Source organism: Oncorhynchus mykiss, chromosome 30, assembly GCF_057628025.1.
Source record: "Oncorhynchus mykiss isolate SJ-2025 chromosome 30, ASM5762802v1, whole genome shotgun sequence".
Lineage (NCBI taxonomy): Eukaryota > Metazoa > Chordata > Actinopteri > Salmoniformes > Salmonidae > Oncorhynchus > Oncorhynchus mykiss.
This window is the reverse complement of record NC_143051.1, coordinates 15242072-15265360: the sequence shown is the minus strand read 5'-3', so window position 1 is coordinate 15265360 and position 23289 is coordinate 15242072. Positions and strand designations below refer to the sequence as shown.

General features: G+C 42.3%; 1 protein-coding gene across 1 annotated transcript in view; it reads left to right on the top strand.

The window, feature by feature from the left end:
• The window catches only part of LOC110487985 (zinc finger protein 385D), a 44404-nt gene that overhangs the window by 12422 nt on the left and 8693 nt on the right, over window positions 1-23289 (top strand). Inside the window, exons 3-4 of the mRNA XM_021559919.3 lie at window positions 21967-22077; window positions 22794-22959. Coding sequence (XP_021415594.2) covers window positions 21967-22077; window positions 22794-22959 — 277 coding nt within the window. The remainder of the gene's footprint in view (window positions 1-21966; window positions 22078-22793; window positions 22960-23289) is intronic.

Sequence of the window (23289 nt, the reverse complement as noted above, 5' to 3'; positions counted from 1 at the left end):
TCTCCATAATGCACTCAGCTCTCCATAATGCACTCAACTCTCCATAATGCACTCAACTCTCCATAATGCACTCAACTCTCCATAATGCACTCAACTCTCCATAATGCACTCAGCTCTCCATAATGCACTCAACTCTCCATAATGCACTCAACTCTCCATAATGCACTCAGCTCTCCATAATGCACTCAGCTCTCCATAATGCACTCAACTCTCCATAATGCACTCAGCTCTCCATAATGCACTCAGCTCTCCATAATGCACTCAACTCTCCATAATGCACTCAACTCTCCATAATGCACTCAACTCTCCATAATGCACTCAGCTCTCCATAATGCACTCAACTCTCCATAATGCACTCAGCTCTCCATAATGCACTCAGCTCTCCATAATGCACTCAACTCTCCATAATGCACTCAGCTCTCCATAATGCACTCAGCTCTCCATAATGCACTCAGCTCTCCATAATGCACTCAACTCTCCATAATGCACTCAACTCTCCATAATCCACTCAGCTCTCCATAATGCACTCAACTCTCCATAATGCACTCAGCTCTCCATAATGCACTCAGCTCTCCATAATGCACTCAACTCTCCATAATCCACTCAACTCTCCATAATGCACTCAGCTCTCCATAATGCACTCAGCTCTCCATAATGCACTCAACTCTCCATAATGCACTCAGCTCTCCATAATGCACTCAGCTCTCCATAATGCACTCAACTCTCCATAATGCACTCAGCTCTCCATAATGCACTCAGCTCTCCATAATGCACTCAACTCTCCATAATGCACTCAGCTCTCCATAATGCACTCAGCTGTCTCCTGACAGTTCTTGCACATTCATTTGTTTGTGTGAATTGTTTGCCCTTTGATTGTTTATTTTTTTTATATATTCCCCATTACACACGTCACCAGTAGGCCTAATAAATGTACTGTTAATTCATTTCTGTTCACGCATGTATTAATTAAAGTAATTTACTGTTGTCATTCTCGGAATGGAAATGGTTGCCGAGTTCACAACCTACTACACTTGTGAGAAATGACTTTTGTAAATGTTTTCATTGTCTACTCCATGTGAGCAATGAGAATGTGACTGGTTTCTCTGTTATGATAACGTTTAGGGAGAGCGCGCCTGAGCACGCATAGAAGTACCCGGCCGGCTGCGGGATAATGTAGACATTTTCCCATTTGGGGATGTCTGATTTCTGATTGTCTTAACTCACCACTACCACCACTAATAACCTGAGCTTCTAAGTCATTCTTTCTTCACCTCACACAATAAGTCAAAAAAGTATTCTTTTTTTTTTTACATCCTGGCTTCGATTATCACCAAGCCTCGGTGTGAAAGCAAAATATCATGTTCATCCCAAATATCCAGCGGAAATGTCCTAAAAAACAGCTTTCTGTACTGAGCCCACTGTGGGAAACTATTAGCGCCCGCGGAATAGGCTAGTTCAGTGGTTTCCAAACTGTGGGGCGCGGACAGTTTCACTCTTAAAAGTTGTAATAGTGGAATGGACAAAAACAGGTTTTTAGAAATGTTTGCAAATGTGTTACAAATATAAAACAGAAATACCTTATTTACGTATTCAGAGCCTTTGCTATGAGACTCGAAATTGAGCTCAGCAGCATCCTGTTTCCGTTGATCATACTTGAGATGTTTCTACAACTTGATTGGATTCGACCTGTGGTAAATTCAATTGATTGGACATGATTTGGAAAAGCACACACCTGTTTATATAAGGTCCCACAGTTGACCGTGCATGTCAGAGCAAAAACCAAGCCATGAGGTTCGAAGGAATTGCCCATAGAACCCGAGACAGGATTGTGCTGAGGCAGAGATCTGGTGAAAGGTCCCCAAAAAGGTCCCCAAGAACACAGAAGTTTAGAGCCACCAAGACTCTTCCTAGAGCTGGCCGCCCGGCCAATCTAAGCAATTGGGGGAGAAGGGCCTTGGTCAGGGAGGTGACCAAGAACCTGATGGTAACTCTGACAAAGCTCCACAGTTCCTCTGTGGAGATGGGAGAACCTTCCAGAATGGCAACCATCTCTGCAGCACACCACCAGTGTGAGTTAGAGTGGCCAGACAGAAACAAGATTCTCTGCTCTGATGAAACCAAGATTGAACTCTTTGGCCTGAATGCCAAGCATCACGTCTGGAGAAAACCTGGCACCACCCCTACGGTGAAGCATGGTGGTGGCAGCATCATGCTGTGGGATGTTTTTCAGGGTCATTTGTAAAAACCTGTTTTTGCTTTGTCATTATGTGGTATTGTGTATAGATTGATGAGGGGAAAAATACAATTTAATCAATTTTAGAATAAGACTGTAACGCAACAAAAAGTCAAGAGGTCTGAATACTTACCGAATGCACTGTTTGTTGTAGTGATGTTCAAGTCATTCATATCAAATGAATACACAATAGTCATGTCAAAATGTATAGAATTTCAACAAAAAAGGGCTATACAACGGCAATATGTTGTTTACACCCCATGACCATATGTGTGGAATTGCAAGAAATAACCTTTTTCTGCAATGGGGGTCTGAGTGAAAAAGTTTGGGAACCCCTGGACTAGTTGATACAATGTTGAAAGTTCGCTAGTAACAGCTTTAGCTGGACCCAGTTGATTTATCTGATAGCCTTGTTGCACTTCACTAGTGATAGCTCAAGTCAACACCGATAGAGAGGCAGCCGACTGGCGGCGGTTGATTTATCTGATAGCCTTGTTGCACTTCACTAGTGATAGCTCAAGTCAACACCGATAGAGAGGCGGCCGACTGGCGGCGGTTGATTTATCTGACAGCCTTGTTGCACTTCACTAGTGATAGCTCAAGTCAACACCGATAGAGAGGCATCCGACTGGCGGTGTAGAGAGATTAATACGATTGAAATAATCTGAATTTTCATCAGGATATTTACTATTTTATTTCTCAGCTTTAGGCCTACAGTATGTATTTTTACTTAGTTGATGATGGAAGTTAAAGGCCTACTGCTGCATTGGCTGATAGGATATCTCTGAGTTCCATGCGCTCACTTCTTTAGCTTCCAATGGATCACAGTTTATCAATGTGCCCATATGACCGAGGCTGATTGTCACAACGACTCCTGCTCCCTCCCGGCGTTCAACGTCACCGGTCTACTAACCACTGGCCATGGCTTCATCATTATGCACATCTGGTCGTCATTGCCTCCTTGATTTCTCCCCCTTTATTTAGCCTTCAGTCACTAGGTGTAATTGTTTTCTCTCACGTTCATCTGCAACGGTTCTTTATTAAACTCACCTTCTGCACCGGTTCTTTATTAAACTCACCTTCAGCACCGGTTCTTTATTAAACTCACCTTCTACACCGGTTCTTTATTAAACTCACCTTCTACACCAGTTCTTTATTAAACTCACCTTCAGCACCGGTTCTTTATTAAACTCACCTTCTGCACCAGTTCTTTATTAAACTCACCTTCTGCACCGGTTCTTTATTAAACTCACCTTCAGCACCGGTTCTTTATTAAACTCACCTTCTGCACCAGTTCTTTATTAAACTCACCTTCTGCAACGGTTCTTTATTAAACTCACCTTCTGCACCAGTTCTTTATTAAACTCACCTTCAGCACCGGTTCTTTATTAAACTCACCTTCTACACCGGTTCTTTATTAAACTCACCTTCTGCACCAGTTCTTTATTAAACTCACCTTCTGCAACGGTTCTTTATTAAACTCACCTTCTGCACCGGTTCTTTATTAAACTCACCTTCAGCACCGGTTCTTTATTAAACTCACCTTCTACACCGGTTCTTTATTAAATTTACCTTCTGCAACGGTTCTTTATTAAACTCACCTTCTGCACCGGTTCTTTATTAAACTCACCTTCTGCACCGGTTCTTTATTAAACTCACCTTCTGCACCGGTTCTTTATTAAACTCACCTTCTGCACCAGTTCTTTATTAAACTCACCTTCTGCACCGGTTCTTTATTAAACTCACCTTCAGCACCGGTTCTTTATTAAACTCACCTTCTGCACCGGTTCTTTATTAAACTCACCTTCTGCACCGGTTCTTTATTAAACTCACCTTCTGCACCGGTTCTTTATTAAACTCACCTTCTACACCGGTTCTTTATTAAACTCACCTTCTGCACCAGTTCTTTATTAAACTCACCTTCTGCACCAGTTCTTTATTAAACTCACCTTCTGCACCAGTTCTTTATTAAACTCACCTTCTACACCGGTTCTTTATTAAACTCACCTTCTACACCGGTTCTTTATTAAACTCACCTTCGGCACCGTTTTTTTATTAAACTCACCTTCTGCACCGGTTCTTTATTAAACTCACCTTCTACACCGGTTCTTTATTAAACTCACCTCCTGCACCGGTTTTTTATTAAACTCACCTTCAGCACCAGTTCTTTATTAAACTCACCTTCGGCACCGGTTCTTTATTAAACTCACCTTCTGCACCAGTTCTTTATTAAACTTACCTTCTGCACCAGTTCTTTATTAAACTCACCTTCTGCACCAGTTCTTTATTAAACTCACCTTCGGCACCGGTTCTTTATTAAACTCACCTTCTGCACCGGTTCTTTATTAAACTCACCTTCTACACCGGTTCTTTATTAAACTCACCTTCTGCACCAGTTCTTTATTAAACTCACCTTCTACACCGGTTCTTTATTAAACTCACCTTCGGCACCAGTTCTTTATTAAACTCACCTTCTACATCGGTTCTTTATTAAACTCACCTTCGGCACCGGTTCTTTATTAAACTCACCTTCTGCACCGTTTTTTTATTAAACTCACCTTCAGCACCAGTTCTTTATTAAACTCACCTTCGGCACCGGTTCTTTATTAAACTCACCTTCTGCACCAGTTCTTTATTAAACCTACCTTCTGCACCAGTTCTTTATTAAACTCACCTTCTGCACCGGTTCTTTATTAAACCTCCTTTCAGCACCAGGTCTTTATTAAACTCACCTTCGGCACCGGTTCTTTATTAAACCTATCTTCGGCACCGGTTCTTTATTAAACTCACCTTCTGCACCGGTTCTTTATTAAACTCAACTTCGGCACCGGTTCTTTATTAAACTCACCTTCTGCACCGGTTCTTTATTAAACCTACCTTCAGCACCAGGTCTTTATTAAACTCAACTTCGGCACCGGTTCTTTATTAAACTCACCTTCTGCACCAGGTCTTTATTAAACTCACCTTCTACACCGGTTCTTTATTAAACTCACCTTCTGCACCGGTTCTTTATTAAACTCACCTTCGGCACCGGTTCTTTATTAAACTCACCTTCTGCACCGGTTCTTTATTAAACTCACCTTCGGCACCAGGTCTTTATTAAACCTACCTTCAGCACCAGGTCTTTATTAAACACACCTTCTACACCGGTTCTTTATTAAACCCACCTTCAGCACCGGTTCTTTATTAAACTCACCTTCTGCACTGGTTTCCTGACTCGCGGCATATACATTGCACTTATGCTATTGCATTAATTACATTTTTACTTAAAACATGTGTTGCGCTTTTTATGATTAACCACGTGACAGTGATTTTGAGAAACTTAAACTTTATTATAAAAATTTACACAAAAATGCTCATACAAAAATAATCATAACTGGCACACAGGTCAGTAGAAATGGTAGCTTCCCCAAACTTTAAACTCATAACACAAATACAAAAAAATTATTCACGTGTTTGCCTTCTCACTTCCTACATATCCCTCTCTCCCTCCATGTCCCCTCTCACTTCCTACATATCCCTTTCTCCCTCCATGTCCCCTCTCACTTCCTACATATCCCTCTCTCACTCCATGTCCCCTCTCACTTCCTACATATCCCTCTCACTTCCTACATATCCCTCTCTCACTCCCTCCATGTCCCCTCTCACTCCCTCCATGTCCCCTCTCACTTCCTCCATGTCCCCTCTCACTTCCTACATATCCCTCTCTCCCTCCATGTCCCCTCTCACTTCCTACATATCCCTCTCTCCCTCCATGTCCCCTCTCACTTCCTCCATGTCCCCTCTCACTTCCTACATATCCCTCTCTCCCTCCATGTCCCCTCTCACTTCCTACATATCCCCCTCTCACTCCCTCCATGTCCCCTCTCACTCCCTCCATGTCCCCTCTCACTTCCTCCATGTCCCCTCTCACTTCCTACATATCCCTTTCTAACTCCATGTCCCCTCTCACTTCCTACATATCCCTCTCTCCCTCCATGTCCCCTCTCACTTCCTACATATCCCTCTCTCACTCCATGTCCCCTCTCACTTCCTACATATCCCTCTCTCCCTCCCTCCATGTCCCCTCTCACTTCCTACATATCCCTCTCTCACTCCCTCCATGTCCCCTCTCACTCCCTCCATGTCCCCTCTCACTTCCTCCATATCCCCTCTCACTTCCTCCATGTCCCCTCTCACTCCCTCCATGTCCCCTCTCACTTCCTCCATGTCCCCTCTCACTTCCTACATATCCCTTTCTCCCTCCATGTCCCCTCTCACTTCCTACATATCCCTCTCTCCCTCCATGTCCCCTCTCACTTCCTACATATCCCTCTCTCACTCCATGTCCCCTCTCACTTCCTACATATCCCTCTCTCACTCCCTCCATGTCCCCTCTCACTTCCTACATATCCCCTCTCACTCCCTCCATGTCCCCTCTCACTTCCTACATATCCCCTCTCTCTCCCTCCATGTCCCCCTCTCACTCCGACCATGTCCTCACACTCCCTCCATGTCCCCCTCTCACTCCCTCCATGTCCCCTCTCACTCCCTCCATGTCCACCTCTCACTCCCTCCATGTCCCCTCTCACTCCCTTCATGTCCCCCTCTCACTCCCTCCATGTCCCCTCTCACTCCCTCCATGTCCCCTCTCACTTCCTCCATGTCCCCTCTCACTTCCTACATATCCCTCTCTCCCTCCATGTCCCCTCTCACTTCCTCCATGTCCCCTCTCACTTCCTACATATCCCTCTCTCCCTCCATGTCCCCTCTCACTTCCTACATATCCCTGGCTAGGGCAATGGGAATACGCCCCTCGAACGCAGCACAGATGATTTGAACCTGTGGGTGTTTCAGTTGCGTAAGTGTGTACAGTTTAACTGAACTCTGGCCGTGTGTGTGTGTGTGTGTGTGTGTGTGTGTGTGTGTGTGTGTGTGCGTGTGTGCACGCGCGCTACTGTGTTTTGTGTTGCTGTTAGAATTTACCCAGGAGTCTGTAAGCACACACACCATCTCCAACATTACTTTTTGTTTGTCGTCGACATGTGGGTTGTCATGGTTACAGGAATGTGTATGTTGTGTGCCAAGCAGCATGTCTAATGGGGAGGGATTGAAGGGTTGTTTGGCTTGTTGTGTAGTGTTTCTTTGGGAACGGGAGAGACGGGTGTCTCAGTATCCTAAGTGGCCTCTTAGTGAGTTGAAAGAGTTAAACAAACACTTACCCTTTAATTTCATTTCAGGTCTATGCCATCTAATAACAAACAAGTTATTACAATGTAACAGCAGTCAAGAGTTGTAATAACAGTTGAGAGATGTAATAACAGTCGAGAGATGTAATAACAGTCGAGAGATGCAATAACAGTCGAGAGATGTAATAACAGTCGAGAGATGTAATAACAGTCGAGAGATGTAATAACAGTCGAGAGATGCAATAACAGTCGAGAGATGTAATAACAGTCGAGAGATGTAATAACAGTCGAGAGATGTAAAAACAGTCGAGAGATGTAATAACAGTCGAGAGATGTAATAACAGTCGAGAGATGTAATAACAGTCGAGAGATGTAAAACAGCCGAGAGATGTAATAACAGTCGAGAGATGTAAAACAGTCGAGAGATGCAATAACAGTCGAGAGATGCAATAACAGTCGAGAGATGTAAAACAGTCGAGAGATGTAATAACAGTCGAGAGATGTAAAACAGCCGAGAGATGTAATAACAGTCGAGAGATGCAATAACAGTCGAGAGATGTAATAACAGTCGAGAGATGTAATAACAGTCGAGAGATGCAATAACAGTCGAGAGATGTAATAACAGTCGAGAGATGCAATAACGGTCGAGAGATGCAATAACAGTCGAGAGATGTAATAACAGTCAAGAGATGTAATAACAGTCGAGAGATGTAATAACAGTCGAGAGATGTAATAAGAGTTGAGAGATGCAATAACAGTCGAGAGATGCAATGACAGTCGAGAGATGTAAAACAGTTGAGAGATGTAATAACAGTCGAGAGATGTAAAACAGTCAAGAGATGTAATAAGAGTCGAGAGATGTAAAACAGTCAAGAGATGTAATAACAGTCGAGAGATGTAATAACAGTCGAGAGATGTAATAACAGTCGAGAGATGTAAAACAGTCAAGAACAATCACCGTACAGTTGAACAGTTAACCTTCTGAATGTACTCAGATTGAACTGGAGCTATACTCACTTCTCTGTCCGGATTCCCATAGTACACACAGACATAACTCATGCTAATGACTGTAATGACCATTATCATCTCTAACTCATAACTCTGTCTGTCACCTCCCTCAGAAAGGGACAAGGAAGTGTGAGCTCCAGTACAGCAGTATTTACACTATGTATGATGTGTTTCCATCTACTGACACATAGCCCATAACTCTTTCTCCTAAAGAACAATAAATAGACAAAGAGAGATTATATGAGGGATGGAGAGATTGAGAGGTGAGATTTGTAAGTGTGAAAAGAGGAAGATATATACAGACAGAGAGAGAAAAGGAGAGAAATTGACAGTGTAGAGGAGAAAGCGAGAGAAAGGCAGGAAGAGAAAGAGAGAGAAAAAGCAGCAATAGTAATGTTTGTCCAGCTTGAGACACCGTAGCCACTATATACATCATGAATCATATATCGTATATTGTGAATCATATATCGTTGAATGACAACAAACACTTAATTGAAGAATACCTACGGTTGACCAATGGAGAAATGACTGACGGTGTAGGCTTGGCTACCGAAATCCGACTTGTCTCGCTAATTTTCTGGGGGTGTGCACAAACAGCCCAAAAAAAACCTGGCTGAAGACCAAAACGAACAAAAACGTCAGAAAATGTTGTCATAATATATGCAAGATACTGTTTTGGATGGGAAGCATGCAGATGCCTTAATAAGAGCTAGAGAGTGATACAGTGCAGTGTCATGACATTGCCCTCTTTGGGTACAGCAAGCCCCATCCCCCTCTCCCTGCCTCCCCCTGCCCCCTTCAACTAGGCTGCTGTGGTCAGAGAGAGGTCGTAAATTCCTGAGGAGAAGACCTGCCTCATGGCCACACAGTATAAGAGACAGAGTGCATTTTCATAGAGAACAAAGGAATTTCTTCCACCTCACAGAAATTGAGGTACGAACAACATTTATGTTCTGGAGAAGGTATAAAAGATCGGTGAAGAATCCAGCTACGGACTGGTCCGTTTGGTACAATTTGGTGGAACTCATGGGAGATGCTGTGGCCACATTACCATAACGCTGTTTATATATTAGCCTCAGATATGAGGTTTACATCTAATTGTTGTATAAGATGAATGAGTGAGTATGATACTGTTTACACAATTTTACAATGTGATTTTGGACTGTTTAATGAAGGAAACTCCAATTCCCTTTTGAGTTTAACTAAATCAGAGGACCGCCCCTGAGCTCAGTTAGGGTCAGGCATCCTGGGACAGCCCCTTTTCTGCAATTCCGAATAAAACCCCACTTTGAGAAATTACCACCACCACCACGTTTCTCTCAATCACGGGAGTACAAAGGTTGTAGATCATTGCTGAATCTTTTAACCATACCACGTGGTTAAACTCTTAGACTATTGATACCGACAGAATAAGAACAAGTCTTTGATATGAATTACTAGTCGTCAGCTAGGAATTCGGTATCATTGAACGTGAAGAACGACAACCGCCGAAACATCCATCCTATAACAAAACGAATGAATGTCACTCTGAACGATCCATCCTAACCACAGAGAGAGAGAGAGAGGACAGAAACTAACTTTTCAACAGCGATCAAGATGACACATTGAGCGTAAATATATATAATGATTGCAATTGTTCCCGAATAAGTGAGCGTTCATGTGTAAAGGATTAGCATTTCAATTGTTATAATTATTAACTCTGTAGTGACTTCTTGGTCAACCACCACTTCCCTTTTGTCTAACAAGCCGCAATGCCGGTTTAGCCCACTAGGGCACATTCTCCTATCATTTCTTGTAACCATATTTACCTTGTTTGTTTGTTTATGCATTTCTGTGAATTGCTTAGTTAGTAATAAATAAATGATTTAAGACAATTGATGTATGGATGACTCATAGTGAAGACTGGGTTCATGCAGATAACCAACAACTTACGACGTTTGGAATGAGACTAACGTGAGGTATAGTAAATAATTAATTAATCAGAAGACTATGGATCAGATATGAAAATATCTGAAAAGTTATTTTAGGAAATGATACAAGTAATCTTGTAATCTGAATATTTTCCTTGGTGTCCCGACTTCCTAGTTAATTACAGTTACATAATTAATCAGTTTGATTGCGTAATACTAATTACAGAGAATCTTTGATAAAACTAAGTCTTCAATTAAATGATAGTAAAGACACGACAGCAGTAACCACATGTGGAAGACAGTCCATCACACTCAGAGGAGAGTGTCTGAGACAACAGCTCCTTGGGGAGACCTGAAGGTGACTTTGATCAGACAAAGACAGAGGAGGTGAGAAAGAAGGATAGAGAGGGTAAAGAAGTGGAGCGGTTTCATAGTGGAGCAAATAGAGTGTGGGTTGGGGTTGGAATGTGGAGTGCCGGCTCAGAGATGGGTCAGAGGGTGATATAAGGGTTGAGGGTGCTGAAGGTTTAAGGCTTCAGTTCTGCTGGCACCTAGCTGAACTTGACATGGTGAACCGAATGAATGTGCTCGCATAGTCCCTTAAAAGACCTGTTCTTGAAAAATAAGTAAAAACAATCCCTACCGTTGACCAATCACAGACGAAGGGGTGTAGTTTTTGGCTCCCAAACTTCAGCTTGCCTCCAGTAAAAATTGAGCTGAAGGGTTGTGTGTGGGGGGGTGCTGAAGGGTTAGGAGCAATGATTTATAGATGACTGTGTTGAAGCTACCGTGCCTCCATCTTGGCACTCCCTCACCATTGTATAAAATATTTTGTAAGCTGTAGAAATGTATTTATTTATGTCTACATTCATTTTTGTCATAGTTGTTCTATTACAGATACCTTAATACATACTTTTAAATTAGATTATGTGAGCATGCTAGCAGAAACTCATAGACTTCAAGTTATTGCGCTAACTCTATTTAGCATTAGCTCGCAAAACTGCCTCTATGTCATGCCCTGACCTTAGTTATCTTTGTTTTCTTTATTTTTTTGGTTAGGTCAGGGTGTGACGAGGGTGATTTGTTTAGTTTTTGTATTGTCTAGGGTTTTTTGTATGTCTAGGGGATGGTTGCCTAGATTGGTTCTCAATCAGAGGCAGCTGTTTATCGTTGTCTCTGATTGGGGACCATATTTAGGTAGCCATATTCCTTGGGTAGTTTGTGGGTTCTTATTCTATGTTTAGTTGCCTGTCTGCACTAGCCATATTAGCTTCACGGTTCGTTTTGTTGTTTTGTATAGTTTGTTCAGTGTTCTTTCTTTATTAAAGAAGTATGTACGCTTACCACGCTGCGCCTTGGTCTCCTCCATATGACGACCGTGACACTCTAACTGGACACAGAGACATAAAAATGATATCCACTAGTTCATCTATTCTGTTGAAGTAAATAAAGGTTCCCTTTAAGTCACGGTACAATGCTTCCCAGTGACCACAGGTAGAGGGAGACAAAGTTGGTTAATAAACAAAATAAAAACTATTTTATTTAACTGTAAGAGGTCAGATTTAGAATAAACGTTATGTGTTGTGAATGTGATCTTGTCAAGTCATGAATTGTATTCCTCTAGAGAGGTGGTGGTCAATTTACCTCCTTGAGAGTTACTGGGTGTGCAGGCTTTTGCTCCAGCCCTACGATAACACACCTGATTCAGATGTCAGTAGAAGCAGTAGTATCAGGAGAATCAGGAGAGCCAGTAGAATCAACAGCCTCCTTCATTAATATTCTACCTGTAGGTTTACCATACAATTAAAGTGCTTTTTGGCCAAGTTCAAGAGTTTATTTTTGAACTTGTCGAGGTGAACTCGGAGATGCTTGTCTCAACCCAGTTTTCAAAGCCCGTCTCTGTAGCCAATAATGACCGTCACCCTTTAGAGAGGTGTCCAGTAAGGGATGTTGGACCTGCCCACCTTTTAAGTGCACTTTGAGGTGTTTATGAGTATTTACTGTTGAAAGGGACCATGTACCATGTAATCAGTTATGGAGCGGTAAGATTTTTCTCAACCAGGACCTCTTGATCAACCCTAAAATTAACCCCATTTTACCACTTGCTCACTGTTGAAAGGTAGGAGTTGGTCACCCTGCGCCCTGTTATAAGGAACAAAATCATTATTTTTAGTGTCTGGCAGAATCTGGTCAAAAGTAGTGCACAAAAGTGGTCCACTACATAGGGAATAGGGTGCCATTTGGAACATAACATCTGGCTAATATGCCTGTCTAGTCAAGGGAGCATTGAATATATAATAATATTAAATGCCATTTAGCAGACGCTTTTATACAAAGTGACTTAGTCATGTCTGGATACATTTTAAATATAGGTGGTCCCTGGAATCAAACCCACTATCCTGGTATTGCAAGCACAATTCTCAACCAACTGAGCTACAGATGACCATTTCTGGTCTTCTTGCTCAACATTGACCTGTTGCTTAACCCTATGCCGACCGCATTATCTACCAAGAGAATTCTCGTCAATCATAATCACAGTCGTGTATATTCCCCCCCAAGCAGACACATCGCCTGCCCTGAAAGAACTTCATTCGACTCTATGTAAACTGGAAACCACATATCCTGAGGATGCATTTATTGTAGCTGTGGATTTTAACAAGGCTAATCTGAAAACAAGGCTCCCTAAATTCTATTAGCATATCGATTGCGCAACCCGGGCTGGCAAAACCCTGGATCATTGTTATTCTAACTTCCGCGACGCATATAAGGCCCTCCCCGCCCTCCTTTCGGAAAAGCTGACCATGACTCCATTTTGTTGCTCCCAGCTTATAGACAGAAACTAAAACAGGAAGCACCCACGCTCAGGTCTGTTCAACGCTGGTCCCACCAATCGGATTCCACGCTTCAAGATTGCTTCGATTACATGGACTGGGATATGTTCCGCATAGCGTCAAACAACAACATTGATGAATACGCTGATTCGGTGAGCAAGTCTATTAGCAAGTGCATCAGTGATGTTGTACCCACAGCGTCTATTAAAACATTCTCCAACCAGAAACCGTGGATTGATGGCAGCATTGGCGCTAAACTAAAAGCGCGAACCACTGCTTTTAACCAGGGCAAGGTGACCGGAAACATAACCGAATACAAACAGTGTAGCTATTCCCTCCGCAAGGCAATCAAACAAGCTAAGCGTCAGTATAGAGACAAAGTAGAGTCGCAATTCAACGGCTCAGACACGAGAGGTATGTGGCAGGGTCTACAGTCAATCACGGACTACAATAGAAAAACCAGCCCCGTCGCGGATCACGATGTCTTGCTCCCAGACAGACTAAACAACTTCTTTGGTCGCTTTGAGGACAATACAGTGCCACCGACACGGCCCACTACCAAAACCTGCAGGCTCTCCTTCACTGCAGCCAACGTGAGTAAAACATTTAAACGTGTTAACCCTCGCAAGGCTGCAGTCCCAGACGGCATCCCTAGCCGCGTCCTCAGAGCATGTGCAGACCAGCTGGCTGATGTGTTTACGGACATATTCAATCAATCCTTATCCCAGTCTGCTGTTTGCAAATGCTTCAAGAGGGCCACCATTGTTCCTGTTCCCAAGAAAGCTAAGGTAACTGAGCTAAATGACTACATCCCGTAGCACTCTCTTCCGTCATCATGAAGTGCTTTGACAGACTAGTCAAGGATCATATCATCTCCACCCTACCTTACACCATAGACCCACTCCAAAATGCTTACCGCCCCAATAGGTTCACAGATGACGCAATCTCAATCACCCTACATACTGCCCTAACCCATCTGGACAAGAGGAATACCTATGTAAGAATGCTGTTCATTGTCTTTGGCTGAATCAGAATTAGTTGGGTAACATTGATAAATAAGATGTTTTATCAATGTTCATAAGTATGCTTATGTGGGAAAGTTACTTGGGGCCCAGAGAGGGGAGAGGTCAGGCTTGTCTTCATATGTGAAAGTATCTTTTAAACCATGTGAAGGGATGATTGAGGGGGAACCAAGTATCTCTTGGCTCCACAATGGCTGTGTGCTAGTCACTCCCTGCTGTTCATCGACTATAACTCAGCATTTAACACCATAGTACCCTCCAAACTCGTCATTAAGCTCGAAACCCTGAGTCTCGACCCCGCCCTGTGCAACTGGGTCCTGGACTTCCTGACGGGCCGCCCCCCAGGTGGTGAGGGTAGGTAACAACATCTCCACCCCTCTGATCCTCAACACTGGGGCCCCCAAGGGTGTGTTCTCAGCCCTCTCCTGTACTCCCTGTTCACCCACGACTGCGTGGCCATGCACGCCTCCAACTCAAATCACCAAGTTTGCAGACTACAGTGGTAGGCTTGAATACCAACAATGATGAGACGGCCTACAGGGAGGAGGTGATTGCCTTCGGAGTGTGGTGTCAGGAAAATATCCTCACACTCAACGTCAACAAAACAAAGGAGATGATCGTGGACTTCAGGAAACAGCAGAGGGTGCAGCCCCCTATCCACATAGACAGGACAGGAGTGGAGAGGGTGGAAAGTTTTAAGTTCCTCAGCATACACATCACGGACAAACTGAAATGGTCCACCCACACAGACAGCGTGGTGAAGAAGGCGCAGCAACGCCTCTTCAACCTCAGGCGGCTGAAGAAATTCAGCTTGTCACCAAAAACACTCACAAACTTCTACAGATGCACAATCGAGAGCATCCTGTCGGATTGTATCACCGCCTGGTACGGCAACTGCTCCGCCCATAACGGTAAGGCTCTCCAGAGGGTAGTGAGGTCTACACAACGCATCACCGGGGGCAAACTACCTGCTCTCCAGGACACCTACACCACCCGATGTCACAGGAAGGCCAAAAAGATAATCAAGGACAACAACCACCCGAGCCACTGCCTGTTAACCCCGTTATCATCCATAAGGCGAGGTCAGTACAGGTGCATTTAAAGCAGGGACCGAGAGACTGAAAAACAGCTTGTATCTCAAGGCCATCAGACTGTTAAACAGCCACCACTAACATTGAGTGACTGCTGCCAACATACTGACTCAACTCTAGCCACTTAAATAATGGAAATATTGATGTAATAAATGTATCACTAGCCACTTTAAACAATGGCACTTTATATAATGTTTACATACCCTACAGTACTCATCTCATATGTATATACTGTACTCTATACCATCTACTGCATCTTGCCTATGCTGTTCGGCCATCACTCATTCATATATTTTTATGTACATATTCTTATTCATTACTTTACACTTGTGTGTATAAGGTAGTTGTTGTGAAATTGTTAGGTTAGTTTACTTGTTAGATATTGCTGCATGGTCGGAACTAGAAGCACAAGCATTTCGCTACACTCGCATTAACATCTGATAACCATGTGTATATGACAAATAAAAAATACAATTTGATTTGATATTCTTAAGTCTTCTTTTAACCCTTATCTTAACCCTACTCTTAACCCTATCCATACCACATTTTCCCTCTGGTTTGGTTTGGGAAGGTAGGTCTGCATAGGTCACCAAATGTTATAAGTAAAGGAAGGAGCATTACTCTAAGCCTGTTTAAGTCTGAGATAGGGCTGTTACGGTAACCATATTAACTCCACACCGGTGGTCACGAGTCATGACGGCAGTCAAATTCCCCGTGACCATTTAGTCACAGTAATTAGGCTTCTCCAAGCTCTGATGCTGCTGATGGTCATTAGTAGCCTACCAAACGTGCTAACTGCCTGGTACTCAGCACTCTATTGTCCCTCTTATCGCTCTGCATCAATGCAAAGGTAATTGAAAATCTAATCAAACACTTAATGAGAGCCCATGAGCTCATGTTGCGCAACATTTCTATAGGGTATGCAATTGCATGAGAAGATAGAGTTTTGATGGCCTCTCTTAAAAAGAGGAGGAACCCATCAGCTTTCTATAGGCTAGGCCTACAATAACTATTTGTCAACTTTCATAATATTTAGCAAATTGCTTGTCTTTACAACAGGAGTATAGCCTACAGTACCTGGCTGGCATGAAAATGAACCATGGGAAATGTGTCCTCCATTCGCTGTTTATGTGCATAGATTACATGTATTTTTTCCCCTGCCACTGTTTTGAGAAAGGAGCATGATAATGGTCTGTTCTAAATCAAAATAAATTCCAACATACAGTACCATTCAAGGGTTTTCTTTATTTCTTTATTATAGTAAGCAAAAAAGTGTTACATAAATTGATTTTATATTTGAGATTCTTCAAAGTAGCCACCCTTTGCCTTCATGACAGCTTTGCACACTCTTGGCATTCTCTCAACCAGCTTCATGAGGTAGTCACCTGGAATGCATTTCAATTAACAGGTGTGCCTTGTTAATTTGTGGAATTTCTTTCCTTCTTAATGCGTTTCAGCCAATCAGTTGTGTTGTGACAAGGGTGGTATACAGAAGATAGCCCTATTTGGTAAAATACCATGTCCATATTATGGCAAGAACAGCTCAAATAAGCAAAGAGAAATGACAGTCCATCATTACTTTAAGATATGAAGATCAGTTAATCTGGAAAATGTTAAGAACTTTGAAAGTGCAGTCGCAGAAACCATCAAGTGCTATGATGAAACTGGTTCACATGAGGACCGCCACAGAAAAGGAAGACCCAGAGTTACCTCTGCTGCAGAGGACAAGCTCATTAGATTTAACTGCACCTCAGATTGCAGCCCAAATAAATGCTTCACAGAGTACAAGTAACAGACACATCTCAACATCAATTGTTCAGAGGAGACTGTGTAAATCAGGCCTTTATGGTCGAATTGCTGCAAAGAAACCACTACTAAAGGACACCAATAATAAGAAGAGACTTGCTTGGGCCAAGAAACACGAGCAGTGGACATTAGACCGGTGGAAATCTGTCCTTTGGTCTGATGAGTCCAAATTTTAGATTTTTGGTTCCAACCGCCATGTCTTTGTGAGACACAGAGTAGGTGAACGGATCTCCGCATGTGTGGTTCCCACCATGAAGCATGGAGGAGGAGGTGTGATGGCGTGGGGGTGCTTTGCTGGTGACACTGTCTGTGATTTATTTAGAATTAAATTTCTTAACCATCATGGCTACCACAGCATTCTGCAGGGATATGCCATCCCATCTGGTTTGCGCTTACTGGGAATATAATTTGTTTTTCAACAGGACAATGACCCAACACACCTCCAGGCTGTGTAAGGGCTATCTGACCAAGAAGGAGAGTAATGGCGTGCTGCATCAGATGACCTGGTCTCCACAATCACCTGACCTCAACCCAATTGAGATGGTTTGGGATGAGTTGGACCGCAGAGTGAAGGAAAAGCAGACAAGTGCTCAGCATATGTGGGAACTCCTTCAAGATTGTTGGAAAAGCATTCCAGGTGAAGCTGGTTGAGAGAATGCCAAAAGTGTACAAAGTTGTCATCAAGGCAAAGGGTGGCTACTTTGAAAGTTCTAAAATCTCAAATCTATTTTGATTTGATTAACACTTTTTTGGTTACTACATGATTCCATATGTGTTATTTCATAGTTTTAATGTCTTCAATATTATTCTACAATGTAGAACATTGTAAAATTAAAGATAAAACCCTTGAATGAGTAGGTGTGCCCAAACTTTTGACTGGTACTGTATATTATTTAGTATATGTAAAGACAATATTAAATCAAGATTAGTCTGATGGGTGACAATATTAGCCTATTACTTGGGAATGATATATTATCATTTGTGAATGATGCCCAGCTTGTGCAGTGTCGTGGAAATTCTAATCAAAAGGAAGAGAGACTGCAGATTCTTCACTTTTTATTATAAGGTTTACAAATCTGGAGCTGGTTAACAATCCACTCAACAACATTGCAGAGTTAAGAGCCAAACAAGCAAGAGTTGGGTCTCAGCCTTTATAGGAAAATACAACCACTGTCTGCATGGCAGTTTAGCAGATGTGCGAGGATCATGGTGGGAACATAGTGCACAAACTAGTGATAACGCCAGTTTTGTTACTCCTTTCTGCTGGTAGAATGTTATCTGCTGCTCAAGCTAGTCTCTGTTCTCTTCATATCTCCACACAGCTGTGCCCTTGAAAGATACGAAAAGAACAGGATGAACCAAAATCTGTGGTCATTCTTAGAGGATCTTTGTCTTTGGCCGCGTGACCAAATCACTCAGAAACAAGAGAGGAAAAAACAATGGCTTCTTACATGAGAGAAACAGACAGTGGAAATGTACAGGTTTATGGCTCATACAGTGCATTTGCATAATAATGTTTCTAATTTTGCCACCATAGCAGTAAGGCAAGAAACAGCATACAGTGCCTTGCGAAAGTATTCGGCCCCCTTGAACTTTGCGACCTTTTGCCACATTTCAGGCTTCAAACATAAAGATATAAAACTGTATTTTTTTTTTAAGAATCAACAACAAGTGGGACACAATCATGAAGTGGAACGACATTTATTGGATATTTCAAACTTTTTTAACGAATCAAAAACTGAAAAATTGGGCGTGCAAAATTATTCAGCCCCCTTTACTTTCAGTGCAGCAAACTCTCTCCAGAAGTTCAGTGAGGATCTCTGAATGATCCAATGTTGACCTAAATGACTAATGATGATAAATACAATCCACCTGTGTGTAATCAAGTCTCCGTATAAATGCACCTGCACTGTGATAGTCTCAGAGGTCCGTTAAAAGCGCAGAGAGCATCATGAAGAACAAGGAACACACCAGGCAGGTCCGAGATACTGTTGTGAAGAAGTTTAAAGCCGGATTTGGATACAAAAAGATTTCCCAAGCTTTAAACATCCCAAGGAGCACTGTGCAAGCGATAATATTGAAATGGAAGGAGTATCAGACCACTGCAAATCTACCAAGACCTGGCCGTCCCTCTAAACTTTCAGCTCATACAAGGAGAAGACTGATCAGAGATGCAGCCAAGAGGCCAATGATCACTCTGGATGAACTGCAGAGATCTACAGCTGAGGTGGGAGACTCTGTCCATAGGACAACAATCAGTCGTGTATTGCACAAATCTGGCCTTTATGGAAGAGTGGCAAGAAGAAAGCCATTTCTTAAAGATATCCATAAAAAGTGTAGTTTAAAGTTTGCCACAAGCCACCTGGGAGACACACCAAACATGTGGAAGAAGGTGCTCTGGTCAGATGAAACCAAAATTGAACTTTTTGGCAACAATGCAAAACATTATGTTTGGTGTAAAAGCAACACAGCTCATCACACTGAACACACCATCCCCACTGTCAAACATGGTGGTGGCAGCATCATGGTTTGGGCCTGCTTTTCTTCAGCAGGGACAGGAAAGATGGTTAAAATTGATGGGAAGATGGATGGAGCCAAATACAGGACCATTCTGGAAGAAAACCTGATGGAGTCTGCAAAAGACCTGAGACTGGGACGGAGATTTGTCTTCCAACAAGACATTGATCCTAAACATAAAGCAAAATCTACAATGGAATGGTTCAAAAATAAACATATCCAGGTGTTAGAATGGCCAAGTCAAAGTCCAGACCTGAATCCAATCGAGAATCTGTGGAAAGAACTGAAAACTACTGTTCACAAATGCTCTCCATCCAACCTCACTGAGCTTGAGCTGTTTTGCAAGGAGGAATGGGAAAAAAAATGTCAGTCTCTCGATGTGTAAAACTGATAGAGACATACCCCAAGCGACTTACAGCTGTAATCGCAGCAAAAGGTGGCGCTACAAAGTATTAACTTAAGGGTGCTGAATAATTTTGCACGCCCAATTTTTCAGTTTTTGATTTGTTAAAAAAGTGTGAAATATCCAATAAATGTCGTTCCACTTCATGATTGTGTCCCACTTGTTGTTGATTCTTCACAAAAAAATGCAGTTTTATATCTTTATGTTTGAAGCCTGAAATGTGGCAAAAGGTCGCAAAGTTCAAGGGGGCCGAATACTTTCGCAAGGCACTGTATGCCTTTTTTGTTGTTGACTTTTTCAAATCATAATCGCACACCTCATGTTGCCTAGCCCATATGCCTATATGTTTTGAGGTTTGTATCACAACTGAAGGGGCCAAATTACTTCTTAAAATGAAGCACATTAATCCGCTTTACAACAGGTGTAGCGCCTAACACACGCAGTGCTTGAGTTTAAAGTTTGGGGAAGATAGTTTTCACCATAAAAATGCACCTTTACAATAAAAGCATTACATGCATAATTGCATTTGTGATCACTTTTGAGAATTCCCGCTAATTGATTGCATTTTGGAACATTTGAGCTTATAGCCTACTACCGTGTGTGCATTGCTGCTTAATGTGAAGAAATTGCCTAATAGTTTATCAACATTTTAAGCTAAACGTTCTGATCTGTTGCATCCGCCTCATTGGTTTTTGTTTTTGATGCTAGTGGTTGTATTCATTTGGGATCTATCGCATCCCAGACTATGTTTGGAATATTTATTTCTCGCACAGAATAGAATAAGTCAATTGTTATACTATGCAGGATAGTAGATTGACATAGGCTAGTGCTTTTGATATTCGTTAGGCTTACTCATCTTGTTGGCTGATGAATAGTAAATATGGATAATTCTTCAATATGCGCCTCGGAATTTCGCAGTTGCATCCCTGATGTGTCTGTCTTCACTTGTAGCCTGTGAGAAGGACCCGATCACATGACGGGCTTAATAAGAATTTAGATATCTGAGAGAGCCATGTGAGTGAGAGGTGCTTCGGAGCACTCAGCCGGGAGAAGGGTATTATAATTATTATATTCAGCCCAAGGGAACAACGACCACACAAAGGGGATGCTGCCGGGAATATCGAGACATTATCAAGTGCTTGTCAAATTGTGAATGAGAGACTGATAAAGTGTGTGCAGCCTGCACAAAAAATAAAGCAGAGCTCATGTCTTTTCAAATCATTATTAGAGTCGCATCATGCAGCCTTCGAATGTATTAAAATCAAAACATATAGCCCAATGTTTGTATCACAACTCAAGTTGCATAAATAACCCTAAATTAAGCATATAGGAGGACCAGTTTCTTTGTTACCCACTCAACACAGAAAAGCCGCATGTGACACTCCCTCAAATAATTTGGAGAAAATATCCTTTCTATTTTATTCAGCTATGTTCAATTGTATTATTCATACTATAATATAAAATAATGCCACTGAATTCTCTGCAAATCTTGTCTACTAAATTAACTAGTGTATACGGCCATATGGCATAGCCAGACCTGGGCCTAACATAAGGATAGCTCACAGTATGCTATTCTGTTCAACTGAAAAAGACTACATTTTCTTCACATCGTGTTTCTTTAGACTGGTCTAAAATAAATAATGGATTTATGTGAATTTTTGGTGTAGGCTATATTATATTGATTTATTAGACTTTTTAAAATGTAGATATTCCAAAGATTTATGTCAGTGGCTTGTAGGCTATGTGTGGAAGCCACGAGATGCTAAATGTGTTTATGTTAATTAATGGTCAATTACCGTGAGACTGGCAGTTATTTGCTTGACAATCACCAGCTGACAAAATGTCATGACCGCCACAGCCCTAGTGTGAGAGCATTTAAGGTACTCTTTAACATTGACATCTTGCTCAACCTTCACTCCTGCCTCAGCCCTAGCCATACCACAGTAATTCAACACCTTTTTACTCTTGTTGTTGCAGATGGACCGTGATCACAAATCCCGTTTTGGTCCAGGATTTGGACTAACCACGCCCTTTATGAGGAAACCCAGCTCATCGTGTGTCGTTTGCCGACTGAGGTTCAACTCAGAGGTAGGCAGAGTTTGACCTCTTACAGGGCAGTACCAGGGATGCTGCAGAGTTTCACCACATACAGGGCAGCACCAGGGATGCTGCAGAGTTTCACCACATACAGGGCAGTACCAGGGATGCTGCAGAGTTTCACCACATACAGGGCAGTACCAGGGATGCTGCAGAGTTTCACCACATACAAGGCAGGACCAGGGATGCTGCAGAGTTTCACCACATACAGGGCAGTACCAGGGATGCTTGCAGAGTTTGAACTTAAAACAAGTAGATATATAATAAATGTTGTGTGGTGTTGACCAGTAGATATATACTAAGTGTTGTGTGGTGTTGACCAGTAAATATATACTAAATGTTGTGTGGTGTTGACCAGTAGATATATACTAAGTGTTGTGTGGTGTTAACCAGTACATATATACTACGTGTTGTGTGGTGTTAACCAGTACATATATACCAAGTGTTGTGTGGTGTTAACCAGTACATATACTTTGCGGATGGCACAGGTTTGATATTGGATGAGATGTATGAGATGAAAATCTCAGAGTTTATAAGTTGCTCTGGATAAGAGCATCTGATAACTGATGAAACACTAATAATGTTAGATCTCTGGCTTGACCCTGTGGCTATATGACTTGATGACTTGAGTTCTTACTACTGCATGGTCATTGGAGTTGTTGTCGCTTGTGTGACTCAGTGGTTCTGGTTCTATTCTCTCTGTGTAGAGCCAGGCCTCATCCCATTACAATGGTACCAAACACTTCAAGAGGCTCAAAGCCCTCGACCCACTGGACTGCAAGACCAGAGCCCCCGACACAGTAACCAAGGAAACCACGACCAAGAGCGTATCACCCTGCCTTCTGCCGCCCAGCTCAGAACCCAGTTCAACAGGTTAATGTGTGTGTGGTGTGTGTGTGTGTCTAGCCACTTTAAACGATGCCACTTTGTTTACATACCCTACATTACTCATCTCATATGTTTATACTGTACTCGATACCATCTACTGCATCTTGCCTATGCCGTTCTGTACCATCACTCATTCATATATCTTTATGTACATATTCTTTATCCCTTTACACTTGTGTCTATAAGGTAGTAGTTGTTAGGTTACTATTGTTAGGTTAGATTACTCGTTGGTTATTACTGCATTGTCGGAACTAGAAGCACAAGCATTTCGCTACACTCGCATTAACATCTGCTAACCGTGTGTATGTGACAAAT